Consider the following 18,615-nt stretch of genomic DNA (forward strand, 5'->3'; position numbering starts at 1 on the left):
TTGGCTTCTATGCGTGCGTCCCTGTGCATTCTTGTGCATTCTTGTGCGTGTATACATATATATATATATTTTTTGGTTGACGTGCGTCCTGCGTCCCTGCGTTACTGTGCGTGTATATATATATATATATATATATATATATATATATATATATATATATATATATATATTAAAAATTCTTTTATTTTACTATTATTTAATATTTCTCTTTAATACTTTGGGTGTGTAGGAGATTTGAATATTCAATCAGCCAATTGAAATTGTCTCTCTTCCATTGAAAATAACTATTGTCTTGGAGGTTCCAGGTGAGTGATAATTATAGTACATGTCACTGTTTTTGTCCCTTTAAAAATTTCTTAGCATTAAGTTTGTTATTAAATGAAATTTTAAATCAATATTTTAACAATGATTTTATATGTGATTTTCTAGAATTTTATTTTATTATTGAATTTTATTTCGATTTTGATTAAATAATTGATTTTGTCAACTATCTCTGCATTAGACCCATTAGGATTCCGGGAACAGGCCTTTAATGTATTATTATTGATTGATATTTGACTATAAAATTTACCGATGTGTTACTGAATTGATTTGAGATTGATTTGATTTTATTGAAGTGATTTGAGATTGATTTGATTTTATTGAATTGATTTGAGATTGATTTGATTTTATTGACTCTCTGAAACTATTGAAATACACTATTGGAATTGCACTATCAGTTATTATTTGATATTTGAAATTTTTTATTGATTTTGATTGATTTGTACAAAATTGGTTTTCTGTTTTGAGTTGGTACCTGTGCCCAATATCTGTTTCTGTTATCTGGCCCCGCCGTGTGGACTATCACGGTATTAGATTGCATTGTTGAGTCATGCATCATTGCAGTTTATGGTTTGCATTAGTATCATATGCATTGATATCTGTGAAGGAGGAGGAAAGTATCTGATATCTGGTAGCGCGCTTACCATCCGCCTTTGGTGATGTGGTATCATCACCCCGTGCAATCGTATCATAAAATTTTTATTGAATGAATTTATTTTATATATATGTTATATAAAATTATTTTATTAATGATTTTGACAGCATGAGCATGATTTTATTGAATAGAAAATTTATTGTGAAATTAATCAAGTGTCTGCCTGTTCCTATTCCGTTGTGTGCTATAATTATCATTCACTGAGCATCTAGCTCAAACCACATTTTTTCTCGTCATATCTGCTTTGCATCAGAGAATTCGCAAATGATCCAAGTATTCAGTCCATTTTCTGGAGAGGGACAACTTTGATTTGTTCTCATGGTATGCCCGAATTCATGTTTTATCGGGCTAATAATTAGTTTAGTTTATTGAACAGTTTAAGTTTTTATTGAAATCTGTAGAGACTCCGCAGTTTACCTATGGGATATTTATGATGTTTATTCAACATTTTGTTTATTTGGAGTTTGTCTATTTTTGGGATTAGTAAGTGACAATATATTCATTCAAGATACTCTAATAAGGCTTACATGATTTAAGAATACTTAAATTATGCGCCGGTCACGGTTCAGAATTTTGAGTCGTGACACTAAAATTGTCAAAAAAAAAAGCCATAATTGTAAAAGTTAGAAATTTCTTTTAACATTAAGCTTTTAAATTACACATTATTATTTACTATTAACAAAATTGTTATGAGTAGGATTTTTATCTGTATAAAGAGTTTTAGGAATAACATTTATAATAAGATTAAGATTTATATAAGAATTATCAAATCTCCTAATGTGTTTCTCGAATATCTCACAATTCTATTATAAATGATAGAATATTATAATATTATATATAGATAAATTTTAATTATTTCTATTGTGAAATTCTTATTAAAAAGTTTGAAAGATAAAAGTAATAAAATAAAATTTAAAATAATTAATAAAAAATTTAAATATTATATTATTTTTATATATTAAAATTAAAAAATATATATGTAAATTAAAATTATTAATAATTACACGCACAACCAATTCCCTAGTCTGTAAAAGATTAATTACACATAGAAGAAAAATGTTTACTCTTTGGATGAAAATAAATCCACTAGTAATGGGCCCTGAAATGACGGTACGATCATTTTCTTCGATAAATTTTTAAGGTGAACTCGATATTCCACGTGGACATGTGATATAAATTGGTAAACTAATTATAGATCGACACATACATAAATAATCTTTAAAAAAAATATACATAATTATTGGATAATTATAAATTCTTGATAACCATTTTATATAGAATTGTCTATATACTATCATTGTTTTATTTTAAAATATACAAATATATTATATGAAAATGCGATTCACAAAAAATATGAATTTAATTGATATTTCGATTTGAAGAAATAATGGATCAATTTAAACAAGTTCTCTCTGATTTTTTATAATTAGGGTTTATTTATTATATCAAATTAAATTAAGTTATGATTCTTAATTAACTCAATCTCAGTGTTTGATAATCATATTCTTTTTTTAATATACACTTCACTCATGTTACTTTATTAAAATCTAAATAATTTATATTATTAAATTATTTTTAAAATTAATAGATTTTATTTTTTCAATGAAAGTTAAATAGGGCATCTAGTAAGTTAACAATTATATTTAAATAAAATTAATTTATTAACTAAAGTTTATGACTGCGCCACTAATCTCAGTAAAATCAATGTTTCAACGTCATCGAATCTAAGGATCATATTATGAATTGCATGTTAATGAATGTCATGATCAGCCATGCCACCTTAGACATTGATTTAGACTAGAGCTCACATTTTTTCTTTTATCGAAATAGCGATTGATTCAAATTCATTTAGCCATAACTTTTTCATTTTCTGCAACGCCATGCGCCAATGTTTTTTTCCCTGTAAGAAAAGGCGGAACACGCCAACTTGATATCACCTAGAATTATTTGGAAAAATTATTTTTTTAAATGTATTAATTAAAAAATAATTTAAAATTATATTTAATATATTTTAATTATAAAAATATTAAAATAATAAAATTATTTTTTAAAAATATTTTTTAATAATATTTAAAATAATATTTTTACCCAAAAAAAATAATTTCGACATTCAATGCCAAAGAAACACGCCATGTGCCAATTCACTACACGTTTTTTCGTGGATCAGACTACACAGTAGACTTAATATTTTCTAAAGGTGACGGAGTGGACCGTCATGTCAGAACCCACTAAGGGCAAGCATTTTCATTCCACGTGTAATTAATTAAATTTTTTTTATTTTAAATCAAATGTCATTTTATTACTAAACGCCACAAACGTCGCCGTGTTAGGGAGGAAGCGACAAAACTAGAGGTCCTCTTTTTATTTTCATTTTTTTTATAAAATTTTTATTTATTTAAATTATGAAATATCTTAATATTAGTGATTAATTTTATTAATTTATTTATAATTTAAAATTAGGCTAAATAATTAAAAAAATCCAAATATTTATAAGTGATTTCTTTTTTAACAAAACGTTTTAATCTTATCAATTTAGTCTAAAATTTTCACATTAATTTTAATTTTAGTAGTTATCTTAGTTTGATGAATTAATTGATAAAATAATTCAAAAATTTTCCAAAATTGTTGTTATTAGTTAATTATTTTATTTTTGTTTTATCATTTTAACAATTATTTTTAAATAAATCAAATAAAAATATTATTTTAATAAATCAAATACTAATTATTTTGGAAGTTTTAATTAGAGTTATTTTAGTTACATTATTTATTAATATTTTATGTTTAAACATTGGATTTTTTTTATTTGTTAGGCCTTAAATTTAGAATAAAATGATGAGAAAGATGTAAAAATATAATAAAGAAAGAGAAAAAAAATAAAATTAAGATAATAATATTAAATACAATAATTATTTATTATTTTTTTAATCAAAAGGAGGTCCATTTTTTCATTAAAATTATAAAATAAATTAATAAAATTAAATAGATCAACTAAAACTGACAATATATAAATAAAAATATTTGAATAATTTATACATTGGTTAGTCTAATTATTTTTAATTAAATTTATTGCTAAAACTAAAAATGATATAAAAAAATTTATAATTAAATTAATAAAATTCAAAATTTTAATTAAAATTAATATGTTCATCTAAGTGCATCTAATATGATGAACAAAATTTAATCTCTAATATTATCTTATCACAATAAATAAATACCTATTTGGTTATACACATAAATTTGGTAATTATCTAATTCGAGCTGAAAATTAGCTTAAATCTGATAAAAAAATTTATCAGGTTGAGCTAATTGAGATTATTTTTCTCCTTTTTAAATTAGATAAAGTCTTGATTTTGATCCGATTCAATTGATGTTTGTGAATTTTAAAAAATAAAAAAAATAATTATTAAATTACTTAAACCAAAATTAAAATTGACTAAACCTGTAATTCAGGTTGGGATGTCTATTTCACTGACCCAAAAAAAAGCCAATTCCAACTTGAGATTGGACCGTGGTTGGACCAATTACACATAATAAATTCTAAAATACACTTAGAATTTATTTCACATTGCTATTAAAATAGCCGTTGTTTAAAATATGTTAATAAAAAAGTATTAAAAATAATTTAAATTAAATTTAATAAATTTTAATTATAATAATATTAAAATAATAAATAATTATTTTTTAAATAATGTTTGTAATAGTATTTTTTTTACAAATAATTTTTACTCTGCGATTATAATGCTAAACGAACACTTAAAAAATTAAGAGTTAAATGTTATCTTCATAAGTTTTGATAGGATAATTATTAATTTAATTATCTAAATTAACATTTAACCTTTAAACAAGATATAATTATAATTAAGTAAAAAGTTAATTTAATTTCTAAACAATATTAATTTAAATTACTCTTATTAATCTTATATCAAGCGTGGGTTTAGAGTAGTATTTTTTTACTCATAAAATATAAATATAAATTATTCTGGAAATATAAAAAGTAGAGCCATATAATAATTATTACAGAAATTACAAAAATTACAAGTAAATGAATAGTCTCCCCAGCTGGTATATAAATGCAACTTCCCCTCAGGCACCAAACCAAAAATCCAAAGCAAGAATACACGTAGTATTTCCAACTTCATTTTGATATTACTCTATAATAGATAATTTTCTGCAAAAATGGAGAATACCACCACAAATGGGCATCTCAACAATGCATTGCTTATCAACAAAGGGCATCTCAACAATGGCCTGCACAGCATACCAAAACCAAAACCCTCATTAGCACCCACACTAGGCCACCACCTAGCACGCCGACTGGTTCAAGTTGGCGTCTCAGACGTATTCTCAGTTCCCGGAGACTCCAATCTGACCCTTCTGGATTACTTCATCGGAGAACCAGGGCTGAACCTGGTGGGGTGCTGCAGTGAGCTGAATGCAGGGTATGCAGCTGATGGGTACGCGAGGGCAAAGGGTGTGAGTGCATGTGCTGTTACCTTCACAGTTGGTGGTCTCAGCATTCTGAATGCTATAGCTGGTGCTTACAGTCAAGATTTAGCAGTAATTTGTATCGTTGGAGGTCCTAATTCTAATGATTATGGTGCTAAAACAATTCTTCACCACACCATCGGATTGTCGGATTTCTCCCAGGAGCTTCAGTGCTTTCGGGCAGTCACTTGCCATCAAGTAAACCCTTCCAATACTTGTCACTTGTGCCCGTTATAGAATCAAAATCCTGATATTTTAAAAATTATATATATATATATATATATATATATATATATATATATATATATATATATATATATATATATATATATATAATCCAATTATGTTAGTTTATGAATTTTGATACTAATCAAATTACTATTTAGTCTAGTGAAATTAATTAGTTGGTTCTTTTATTTTGAAAAATATAATATTTTGAAAAATATTCCTGAATGAAAATAAAAGTTTTGTTGTGTGGAAACTAATTTTGTATCTTTTAAAAAATAGTTCAAGTATTTTCATTTAATTTTTTAGGCATCATTTTTGTGATTTCTCTGTTGAAAAATAATTTTATTGAATTATCACCTTGAGCACTTGGAGATCTAACAGAACTGTTTAACTTTTTTGGGTAGATAAATTATATAATTGTCTATCAAAATGATGAAAAACAAAGAAAAAATGAGGAGAAGAAGGATGTGAGTGCAAAGAAGAAGAAACATGGAGAGAGAAATAAAGAGAAGAGAATCGAGGCAATTTGGGTGTAATAAAAATTGAAGGGACTAAAGAGTTAACGAAACCAAATTATAGGATTAATTAATGTATTTTTCAAAATTCAAAAACTAACTAATTAATTTTACTAAAATAAAATAACTAAATAATAATTTGATTAGTATTGACTAATAGAAAAATTAAAAAAGAGACTAAATAGTTTAACATAATAAAATAGGAGGAGTAAATAGTATATATTTTTCAAAATAAATAAATTAAAAAAATTTTATTAAAATATAAAAAATAAATAATAATTTTCACTTACCATAATTAATAAGACATCTTAAAATCAAAATCAATTATCAAATTTTAACCATAATTAAACTGCATATAAAAAGATTGAGTTTATATTTATAAACCTTCGTGGATTTGACTTCTTCCAATAAAATTAGACAGAATGAGGAAATTAATACAAGAAATCAAGACTATTAATGGGTTTGTGGGATGTGTGCCTCTTAGTCTGTCAGTCCATGATCTTACTTGTCAGGTTTCAGTAAAAATTAGAGCATATGTCATTATGGTTGCAAGCTAACTTTCTGTTTTATTGCAGGCCGTAATCAATGATTTGGACAACGCCCAAGAACAGATTGATAGAGCAATTACAGCATGTTTAGAAGAAAAAAAGCCTGTTTATATCAGCATTAGCTGTAATTTGGCGTCCATCCCTCATCCCACTTTCGTTCAGGATCCTATTCCACTCGTCTTCTCTTCCAAGTAAGATTAAAATCTGCAATTTTGCTTTCCAAATGTAGAATTAGTTTTATCTGCATCTCTTTTTTTTCTTGTTTTCAGGATGAGTAACCACATGGCCCTGGAAGTAGCAGTGGAGGCAGCTGCAGAAATCCTGAATAAGGCAGTCAAGCCTGTTCTGGTTGCTGGACCAAAACTCCGAGTTGCTAAAGCCCGCAATGCCTTCATAGAGTTAGCAGATTCTTGTGGCTATGCAATTGCAGTCATGCCAGCTGCAAAAGGCCTTGTGCCAGAGAACTTTCCTTGCTTCATTGGGACTTATTGGGGCGCCGCAAGCACCCTTTACAGTGCTGAGATTGTGGAAACTGCTGATGCTTCACTCTTTGCAGGACCAATTTTTGATGATTTGAGCAGTGTTGGCCATTCATTGGTTTTCAATAAGAGGGCGGCTATTATTGCAGAACCTGAACGAGTAATAATTCCAAACATGCCTGTATTTTGGCGCGTACCATTGAAGAACTTCCTTGAAAAACTAGCAAAAAGACTCGATCACAACACTAGTGCATATGAGAACTACCAGCGGATTTGTGTTCCAGAGGCACTTCCTCTGCAATCTGAGCCCAGTGAGGACCTGAAGACTAATATTATGTTCGGGCACATGCAGAAGATGTTGTTGGGTGACATGGTTCTGTTGGCTGATGCAGGCGATGCATGGTTCCAATGCCAGAAACTGAAACTGCCAGAGGGTTGTGGGTAAGCAATCTATCACCTTGATACATATATCAAGAAAATTTATTAATTTACCAGGCTTTATAGAGAGAAGAAAATGAATTTGGGAATCTGTGCAGGTATGAGACACAGCTGCTGTATGCATCAATTGGTTGGTCAATAGGTGCAACTCTTGGGTTTGCACAGGCTGAACCAGACAAGAGAGTTATAGCTGTTATAGGAGATGGAAGCTTCCAGGTCTCCATAGATTACACATATATAATATGATTAAATATCTTCACGGCTAACTCTGATTCATTTAAGGCAAAAATTGTCTTTTTTTCCTAATTAAGCATATGCACGGCTTGCAGATGGCCCCACAAGAAGTGTCCACAATGCTTAGATGGGGACACAACAGCATCATATTCTTGATAAACAATGGTGGATACACAATAGAAGTTGAGATTCACGACGGTCCCTACAACGTGATCAAGAACTGGAGCTACGCTGGGTTAGTTAATACAATACAGAATGGGGAAGGCAACTGTTGGACTACCAAGGTAATGAAATAATTTTTATTTTTTCGGTGGACATATGAACTCGAGACTTCAGATTCCCACTTTCCACAAAATTACCATGACCAACATGTTTTTTAATTATAGGTTCGTTGCGAGAAGGAACTAATTGCAGCAATTGAAACAGCTATGGGTGATAAGAAGAACTGCTTGTGCTTTATAGAGGTGATAGTTCACAGGGATGATACTAGCAAAGAGCTGCTTCAGTTTGTTTGCAGGCTTGCTGCTGGCAATAGTCGACCTCCCAACTCTCGTTAGCGTCTGCTTATTCTGAAGGAAGAGATGCTAATTCAGTTTGTGTGGACACTACCATAAATGATGTCTACTTAATCAGTAATTTCCCTTTTAAATATTATTTTTGGCTTATAAAATTATAAATAATGTCCTTTTAATCATAAATTATAATTTAGTGATACGCTATAAAATTAATGCTCCATTTTATCTTGCAGAATAAAATATTTTTTTCATTTTCTAATTAAGTGTAGATGCAGACTTAAATTTACAGGGACCTAAAATTCAAAGGCCCTCTTCCTAAAATGTGAGAGAATAGCAAGTAATAAAAACACTTTTGTTAAAAGTATGAGTAGTTTTATTAGTTTGTCGTCTGACTTAACATTGAGATAAAAAATATTTATATTTTAAAATAAATTTTATCAAATTTTCATCGATTTTTCAATATCAATAACATACCATTAAACACACACTTTCTAGCAATTTTAAACTTTTAGTTCAAATTAATTCAAAACTTTTAATAAGTCGAGAAATAGTAAAACAATATATATTTAATTTTTAAATATTAAAATTATTCATTATTTTTAATAATAAAAAAAAAATTCTAGAAGGAAGAACAAAAGCCAGAAAGCCCATGTCATTTCATCTTTATCTCTTGAAGATCAGAGTTGGAAGGGATAACACTGATTAATAAATCATGGACTAACAACAAGCTCATTGGGCACCCCCAATTTGATTGAAAATTGTCGTTGAGCACAAAGTTACAACAATGGCTTTGTAGTGCAATAGTGAAACAACAATGCCTGCCGTGGATGTGGAATATTAAGCAAACAGTATCATCAAATTACAGACTTGCCATGATTCGAAGCTTCCCTCAAAATTAACCTTTCCCAATTGAATTTAAATCAAAAGTTTTGGGTTGATTTGAAAAAAAAAAAACAACTTAAAATTGACTTTATTTGAACCTGTTCAAAAGTTTAAGGGCCTATTTTAACTTTTTCCCAAATTGAAATTGCAAAGCTAATTACATTGGTAGTGGCGTACTTCATGATGCAAGGCATGTTTCGGATGGTGTCTCGCCGTTAATTACGTGGGCAGAGGCATGTAGTTGTAAGCAGGCCATATTTTGACATTTCCACACGCAATTCACACCCACTACACGCCCCACATGCCACACGCCCAAGCTTCACCAAGCCTCATCCATTTCCACTTGTTCTTCCACCCATGCATTCAAATGTATAATCTAACATTTGTAAAGCTGGGAGAATATTCAAATGTTTGGATGGAAGGTGATTCGTTATCTGTCATCAGGCTGTCAAAGGCCCAAAGTCTCCATTAGCTATCCATAATGTTTTTCACGACATTTCTTTGGCTTTGAATTTGGACTTTGTTTCTCTCTTTTATCAGGGGGAAGGGAATGGCACTGCTCACATTTTAGCAGCAAAATTCCTTAGGGACTTATCTTTTGCTGCGTACATTTTCCTCCAATGAATCATCTGAAATTCCATTTTCAAAAATTTTGGCTTCATTAGTTCTAAATATACTGATAAATTGCTTGAGAGGTGATAAAGGTTGCCAGAACCCCTGCGGAGCCTCTCAATGCACAATCTCGAGAGTTCTTCATTCACCACTATGCAAATTGTTAAAAGGAAGGCAAAATTTCAGAAGAAAAGCTAGAATAAAAAATGCCCAAGCCAGATTTACACAGGCATTAAACCAAATAAATACACAAAAATAGCAAAACTAGTAGTAGCAAAAATTCCAGAAACAATAAAGGAAAGAAAAATTCACTTGCCATATACTCTCAACAAATTCAAGCAATCCATTAAGAGAGTTAAAAACATCCAGCAGAAAAATTAGAAGAAAGAAATGAAAATTGTAAATGGGAATCCGCATGATTTGATCTTGGTTGGGCAAGAAATACAAATTTTCAATAAATATAAATAAAAAAACTATCTAAAATGAATTTCAATCTTCTTCAACACAATGCAAGGGAAGAGAAAGTGATTTTTGTTTGTAAGTGTGAAATTAGAAGATAATAGCATGAGTAGGCACTCAATTGCAGGTGCTTCTCACACTCCGAACACTTCACTTTTCAAAGGATAGAGGTTTGCTTTTTTTCTTGATTATTGATTTTTCATGATTTCTTGATCAAAATCAACTAATCAATAATTTTGTCGTTGTTGCAATTTGCATGCCTCAATCTATCTTCTCCTGACTTCATAAAAAAAAAAAAAAGAGAAATTCATTATCAAACAAGAGGATGCCTCATGGGTTTCAGTTAGCGGAAGAAAAATCTGGCCATGATATGGAAGACGATCATGTCGCTAAGTATCAGAAATCCAGAATCACAAGCTTGGATTATTCGTTATCTTTCATGAGGCGAGGAGGCCGACGAGGTGCGATTTGGAAGACTGTGAGGAGGAGAGGTGGGGAAGGAAGGCTGCCTCAGGTTGACGAGAGAGAATGAAGGCATAGATGAGGAAGATGGGTTTATATTAAAGGGTATTTAAGTATAATGTCTCTCTTTATCTGAGCAAGGAAGATGGGTTTCTGAGCAAAGCTGAGAAAGATTGGTAGCTATCTGCAGCAGAGAAGTTTGGTCTCTCTTTATCAACCATTAAGAAACAAGGTCTCCTAATCGAAGGCAAAGGAATTGGGTGTCCTCTCTGTAGCCACAGACCCTGGGACTCCGATCCTGTGGCTTTGTTAAGCCTCAGCTTGGGATTGCTGCTTTTACGTCTCACTTGTGTTTATCTTGTACCTGAGGATTACCCTTGGGACGCTGTATTGCAGGCTCTGCTTTCTGTGGTTGGAGGTTCTGCGTCCTTTGCTGCCTCAAATTTTTTATCCAAATTGCAGAAATCAAACTAAATTTCACAAGCCCTTTTCTGCGCGTACAACATGAGTTAGCAGCTGTTTGTTCTCCTTTTTTTTTTTTTTTTCCTTTCAAGTTTGTGCTGAGAATTCAATGAAGTCTCTGCTATTCATTCTATACTTCATCATTGCATTGAAGGCAACAGCAGAAGCAAAGATGCCAATTGCGAAACCCGACACAAAGTATGGATTGCACCGATGTTTCCATCTGATACAATACATTAAAACTCATGGCGATGGGGCACTGTTTTTTGTACAGTGATGAACAGTAACCTTAGCTCACAGTGTTTTTCCCTTTATGTTGCATGTACAGTATCATTCCTTCTATGCCCCGGCCTGGTGCTGGAGTGGCTGGTTTAATTTATTGCTCAGTCTTGGAAAGACATCAGTTGGTACTATGCATTAAAAGGCCTGCTTCCTTTTCCCAGCAATCTATAAAAGAGATGCATCAAGTACTATGAGGTATAACTAGATTTTTGCATCCCATTTTTCCATTACATTGCTTTGCGTTTTTTCACTTTCTGCAATACATGAAAGATAAGAATTAAATGCTGATAGATTTCAGTTGATTTTTGCTTTATCATCTATACAAAATCTGCATTCAATAATTGGTAGTTAGCTTTTAATTGCTTGCCCATAAATACACCAATAAGCCAGATTAGTTTATGAGGATGAAAACATTATTGCTGTAAAATTAGAAACAACACAGCTTACTCATGTACAAAATTGAAGTTTTTTTTTTTTTTTTTTTTTTCTTTATGTCCTTTATTCCTCTCCTCTACTCCTCTTTTCCTCTTTTTTTTTTTTTTTTTTTCTTAATATTTTGAGTTTGTGTAATGAGATGAGAGGATTGAGACTTGCAATCGAATAACATAAGTAATTCAATATACTCAACACTACACATCAATCAAGATTCAACTGTGAATGGTTTAAATTTCATATGTGAGCACAAGTGGGCCAGGGATTTACTGATTATAGAATGATGAGAAAGAGATGCAGCAATTTGGGTTGTTCCTAGCCAGGAATTGTGAATATATGCAGGCTACATTCCAAGTCATTGCATAAAGAATACAAGGATAAAAAAGCATAAGTGGCATTCTTCATGCTAAAATCAACAACAGAGATATCATAATCTGGAACTGAACAAAGAAACAGAACCAGTGAGGCACAAAAATTTACATATGGCCCAAGTTTTGGGGCATCCATCATGAGTGAAACTGAAATACTTGGAGAAAGGTACAAGCTTTGCAGGGCTACAAGTGAATCTAGGTCCTCGACTGAGCAAGGTGAAGTAAGTCCAACAGTCTTATTTGAATCACCAGTTAACCTAATGGTAATTTGGAACTGGGAAACAGACCCTTCCACTGGATGATTCTATTTGGAGATCTAGAGCCTTCAATTCACCTCTAGCGCGTTTTCCAGCCAATGCCTCACTACTAACTCCTAGCGGACTTAGCCGTTTTCTGTGAAATAGTTGCTTTGGCTATTTATAAGATTGGTACAAGTCAAAACCAGAAAGCCACTTAGTCACCATTGGTCAAGAAAATTACTGTTTGTCGTTTTGCTCAGTTATAATTGACATATATTGGCCAATGGAGCCTATATATCACAGCAGGAAAGAGTGAATGGATTCACAGATTGGAGACACGTGGGCCATTCAACTATGGATTTCAGGTGGAGGTCCAATTATTGTCTTGCCCCTTTCAAAGTAACTGCTTGGGAGTGTTGACCCTTGCTTTTTCTTGCCTAACTCATCAGCAAATGCAAGAAAGAAAGATGGGTTCTAACCTGAAGGTGCTGGTCAACTTACAAGAAATTGTCGTGCCTGTTTTCAAGAAAGAGATGGAGAAATTTAGCAACCAAGAATTTGAACAGTGAAGATTTACATGCCAAAGTCTCTGTGATATTTGTTTGTCCGTAACTTTTGCTAGAACAAACATTGCAATACACACGCCAGAGAATTTGCTAAATATGACTGATTGTTGGCAGAATAAGGAGAAAGCGAGCAAACATGCTAAAAAGCCAGTCTTGCTACTGTTTCAGTTGTTCTTTGTGCTTTCATGTCTTGATTTCTGATCTTGCTGTAATTTTGAGTAAAATAGATTAGGACATATTTAATGTTAAAAAAATAATATTCTTTAAATTGTCATGTTAAAAAAAAAAGATATTTTCACTATATATATATATATATATATATATATATGTGGACTTATGAGGCATAGTGTTATATACATAAATTTTTAATTTAAATTTTTGCGGCGTAGCGTGCGGACAATTAACTAGTTTAACTAAAAGTTTCAAGTAAAATTACGCCTACTTGACAGGGATCATTCAAATGTTGCTGCTAATATATTCGTCTTCCACATGAGCCTACCAGTGGGGGGTTAGGGTTGTGGCAGGCAGGGGGAGGAAGAGAGAGATCGCGTTTACGGAATTAGATAAGCTTGCATGAGAGATCACGTTTACAAAACACATTTCCCATGTTATGTAAGCTTTCATGAAATGCCCCAGGGGGCAGAAAACAAAAAAACAAGGATTCCCAATAATATTGTCGTGGAAAGTTGAAAATATAAAAATTGAAAACCTGAACTTCTAGTTCCTTGATACCCCTCATTTGTACTGTCAAAAAATTATCTATGCACCTTCATTGCCCTATGTTCAAGTAGAAACAAAATTACCTCTCACCCCCCCCTGGCGCCTCCCTTCTGCTTCCATTTGGATTAGTCCGCTGGTAATCATCACCACTGCGCCCAGCTGAACCCTTAGGTCGCAGTGAAAATTCACCCTGGTTTCTGAATTCATTTCTGCCATAACCACGGCTACTGCCAAAGTTCCCACGGTTCTTGAAACTGTCACTCCTAAAACCACCTCTTCCTGAGGAATACCTCCCCCTCCCGCTGCTACCAACTGCAACGACCAGCAGCATTCTATCATAAGATTACAAGCATAAACTAGTATGCTTCCAGGTATCAACATAATAACTTGGTCAAGTAAAAGCAGAAAATGATCAACTAATGAAACAAGTAAAAATAAATAAATTTAAGTTACCTCGGTGTTGGTTTTCTTTTCCTCAACAGTAGCCTGACAATCCCCAATATTGATAGGTGAAGCCTGAAATTTGTTTTGCAATAACATTTATTTCACAAGAAACTGAAGTGATACCCACATGCCCACACAAAACAAGCATAATGGCACCCTCAATAAAAGTATCACTCAACCTCCAAGAAACGCTAAATGATAGTAAGGCTGAGGAATGTATTGACCAACAAGAGAGTCTTACAGCCTTTTTTTCTTTATAGAGAATGACTAGAAAAATTTACTCGTTATCATCTAAAAAAATTAAATTCTTTCAAAAAGAAACAATGACCTTGTAGAAACAAAATGAATGCAAGTGATTTTACTAATAAAAATTGAAGTTTAGCTGTCATGCTAAAGTCAGTAATAAACTCAACACTCAGGAGTGAAATTAAGCCACTGTTTGGCTTCATGTGGCTTATGAGAGTAGTTCTTTTTCAGCATTGCTGCACAGAGAACCATACAAATTCAACAGATAGAATTTCAACCCTAAAACTACCTCTAAAGTTTGATTATTTATTCTTCACTTTAAGGGAAAAGAAAAAGAAAGGCTACATTAGTGCATCTATATATATATATATATATATATATATATATATATATATATATGTAGACAAGTTTTCTAAAAGGTAGTTGCAAAAGAAATCCTGAACCATTTAAATCACAATTACACTTTCTTATAAATGGAAAAGGAAAATCTATCATCCTTCACTCATGCTTATGCTATAAACTCCTTTTTGACAAGGAAAATATCAAATCTGAGCACAAAATCTTGGTAAGCCATTGGATAAACCAAAATGCCACACAACATAAAAGAAGCATGCTTATTCAGCACAGCAAAATAATAGATGTAAAACAAGAGTAAGGATAAACCAGCCTACAACAAGTGAAATGAGATTACGAAGTACCTCAAGTGCACTTTGCATGGAATTCCACGTTTCAAATTCAACAAAGCCGAAACAGAATCCTTGCTGCATGCCATTAGAAATAACAATAATAAGAGTCTGTTTGGCATTGCTACTAGAGCTATTGTTGGAAAAAGCAACTTTTTTTTAAATATATTAGTTAGAGAGTATTAAAAATTGTTTAAAAAATAAATTTGATATGTTTTAGCCACAAGAACAATAAAATAACAAAACTTTTTTCAACATCTAAAATGGCAATTTTCCAGAAAAACACTCTTTTGACGCTGAAACTCAATGCCAAATGGGACCTAAGAACAACAATAATTGCTTAGTTGTATATCAATAATTGCTTATTTAAGGAAAAAGCACAAATTCATATGCAAAACAGACCTTATTACTTCTAACTTGGATGCCACCTGGCTTTAATTTTTTTAAACACCTCATCAAGTTGTACAGCTGTTGCATTAAAAGGTAAATTCCGTATGTATATGGAATAACCTTCAGCTGTAACAAAACACAAAATACAAATTATGAAAGTATAACTAATAAGGCAACAAAGCATCTTCCACACAAAATACAACATTAAAAAAAAAAAGAAAAAATCCTTATCCTTAGCCTGCCATAGGCAGCTCCCATCCCACCCACCACCAAGACCAAGGTTTGACCTAGGTCTTCTCCTTGTAAAGGGATGGGTATTGCCATCACGATATCCCACTGGGGATGATCCTGTCAGGTGAAATGGCCTGCATTCAGACCATTACGTAAAATTTGAATATTTGCAATTTTGCAGTCAAAATGAAATGGATCAACTTAAGCTATACATGTGTATCTTTAACACAACAAAATGTTCTCAAATTTAGAAATCTATCAAGCAGAGTTATACATACCTTCTTCATGAACATCACTACTTTCAGGAGCACCAACACTAGTAGGAGCAACAACCTCTGGGCCATAAGCAGGTTTTGCAGAGTTAAGGGATTGTTTTTCAGAGTTTGCAGGTGCCACCTGTGAATTAGTGGCAACATACACTGAACTAAGCACTGTACCTTTCACATTTTCACCTATACATTATCCAGGGTAAATAATGTTAAAAAATATATTTATGTAAAAAAGGGACTAAACCTTGCAATAGAAAGAACTATGTGAATCATCTTACAATTGAAGCATATGATTTCTTTGGAGCATATTCCAGAGCTGCAGGAGATGCATCAACACTTATGAGAATTTCACCATCAGTTGAACCAGTTTGGTGTTCAACAACCTCTTCTTTGATCACTGAGCCTTCCTCCTTATCAGAAGGATCAAAAACTTCGGCGCCATTATTAAGATCTTCCTCCTCCAAGGAGGTAGCAGGGTCCACTGCAAGATAATCAGTATCCTGTGTGGGATCTGGAACAAAGAATAAGCAATTTCAACATTTGTAGATCTCAATGAAATTGCAATAAAAAGGAGAAAGAAGGAAACAATAAAGAAATCATGCCAACCTGCTTCTGAAATATCACCCCAACCTGATTGTGTTGTCGAGGTTATAGGCACAGCATTTTCATTGACACCGTTAATCAAGAAAGAATCATTCGGCAATGATTCATTCTCCCCAACAAACCTAAATACATCATTCAACACAAAGTAGCCTTTGTCTTGAGGAGCAAGGAAAAATGTTTGAGAGAATTTCTTCTTCACATTGTCCTTTCCAGTTAAGCAACCAGTAACAAGAACAATCACCCCTTTCTCATAAGACTCCTGTGCATCTGCATTTTTTATCTCAGCTGTAGTCTTCTTCATAATTCAAGGAAAGAATCTTGTCATTGATTGCCTGCTCCAAGATAGCAGTGTGAAATACCACCCATCTAAACAAGAGCCATATTTTAAAAATGCCAAGAACATCCTCTCACAATTTAATCACTGATGGAACAGTCTATCAGTAACAACAGGTTTACAGGGCAAGTTCCTTATGGAGATCATAGAATCTCCATCCAAACTTACAATGCTAAGTACATCACTATCAGCCATTGAAATCCCCATAAACATAAAAAATTCTTGCTCAAATTTCATAATGCTAAGCACATTACCATGCATATTTCAGATTTTAAAATCAATGAGATTTTAAAATTTTACTCAAGGCAAAAGTAAGGTCACAATTTTGGGAGCGATTCAACAAATAACAGTCATTCACATACTCTTTTACAATGTTTTTGAATGGATGAGCAGACAAACAATAAGAGTGAATGATACAAATGCAATGATACCCGCAGCTACATTCTCTCATGTGAAAGTGGATAGACATAATTATTATACAGATACATAACAAGACAAAATTAAAGCCACCAATGAATTATATTTTCAGGACAAAAAAAACAACTATTATTAATGAGATGCATACACTCTTTTAATCAACACAATTGCTCTTCTTCACATCAGATGGAAGCTTCCAGGTCTCCATAGATTACACATATATAATATGATTAAATATCTTCACGGCTAACTCTGATTCATTTAAGGCAAAAATTGTCTTTTTTTCCTAATTAAGCATATGCACGGCTTGCAGATGGCCCCACAAGAAGTGTCCACAATGCTTAGATGGGGACACAACAGCATCATATTCTTGATAAACAATGGTGGATACACAATAGAAGTTGAGATTCACGACGGTCCCTACAACGTGATCAAGAACTGGAGCTACGCTGGGTTAGTTAATACAATACAGAATGGGGAAGGCAACTGTTGGACTACCAAGGTAATGAAATAATTTTTATTTTTTCGGTGGACATATGAACTCGAGACTTCAGATTCCCACTTTCCACAAAATTACCATGACCAACATGTTTTTTAATTATAGGTTCGTTGCGAGAAGGAACTAGTTGCAGCAATTGAAACAGCTATGGGTGATAAGAAGAACTGCTTGTGCTTTATAGAGGTGATAGTTCACAGGGATGATACTAGCAAAGAGCTGCTTCAGTTTGTTTGCAGGCTTGCTGCTGGCAATAGTCGACCTCCCAACTCTCGTTAGCGTCTGCTTATTCTGAAGGAAGAGATGCTAATTCAGTTTGTGTGGACACTACCATAAATGATGTCTACTTAATCAGTAATTTCCCTTTTAAATATTATTTTTGTCTTATAAAATTATAAATAATGTCCTTTTAATCATAAATTATAATTTAGTGATACGCTATAAAATTAATGCTCCATTTTATCTTGCAGAATAAAATATTTTTTTCATTTTCTAATTAAGTGTAGATGCAGACTTAAATTTACAGGGACCTAAAATTCAAAGGCCCTCTTCCTAAAATGTGAGAGAATAGCAAGTAATAAAAACACTTTTGTTAAA

The 18,615-nt window shown here is 32.2% G+C and overlaps 2 protein-coding genes, 1 long non-coding RNA gene and 1 pseudogene across 4 annotated transcripts; 2 read left to right on the forward strand and 2 right to left on the reverse strand.

Moving 5' to 3' along the window:
• The first annotated feature begins 5,073 nt into the window (after positions 1-5,073).
• LOC110653920 (pyruvate decarboxylase 2) lies at positions 5,074-8,658 on the forward strand. The gene is made up of 6 exons (XM_058140248.1): positions 5,074-5,659; positions 6,780-6,943; positions 7,022-7,672; positions 7,768-7,885; positions 7,999-8,187; positions 8,290-8,658. Exons 1-6 carry the CDS (start codon positions 5,153-5,155, stop codon positions 8,458-8,460), a joined length of 1,800 nt encoding a protein of 599 aa, XP_057996231.1. The 5' UTR covers positions 5,074-5,152; the 3' UTR covers positions 8,461-8,658.
• A 3,646-nt stretch (positions 8,659-12,304) lies between these two features.
• LOC131175599 (uncharacterized) lies at positions 12,305-13,351 on the reverse strand. Its single transcript, XR_009145799.1, has 2 exons — positions 13,233-13,351; positions 12,305-13,135 (listed from the first exon to the last, which is right to left on the reverse strand). It is a non-coding gene; the product is annotated as an uncharacterized LOC131175599 (long non-coding RNA).
• Positions 13,352-13,968: 617 nt separating this feature from the next.
• Positions 13,969-17,312, reverse strand: LOC131175244 (nuclear transport factor 2-like; annotated as a pseudogene).
• Positions 17,313-17,712: 400 nt separating this feature from the next.
• LOC131175597 (pyruvate decarboxylase 2-like) lies at positions 17,713-18,391 on the forward strand. Of its 2 annotated transcripts, XM_058140250.1 has the most exons (3): positions 17,713-17,722; positions 17,836-18,024; positions 18,127-18,391. In XM_058140250.1, exons 2-3 carry the CDS (start codon positions 17,836-17,838, stop codon positions 18,295-18,297), a joined length of 360 nt encoding a protein of 119 aa, XP_057996233.1. In that variant the 5' UTR covers positions 17,713-17,722; the 3' UTR covers positions 18,298-18,391. The 2 variants fall into 2 exon arrangements, with proteins under 2 accessions (XP_057996233.1, XP_057996232.1); XM_058140249.1 differs by lacking the exon at positions 17,713-17,722 and having other exon boundaries at positions 17,752-18,024.
• Positions 18,392-18,615: the final 224 nt, after the last annotated feature.

Source organism: Hevea brasiliensis, chromosome 17, assembly GCF_030052815.1.
Source record: "Hevea brasiliensis isolate MT/VB/25A 57/8 chromosome 17, ASM3005281v1, whole genome shotgun sequence".
NCBI lineage: Eukaryota > Viridiplantae > Streptophyta > Magnoliopsida > Malpighiales > Euphorbiaceae > Hevea > Hevea brasiliensis.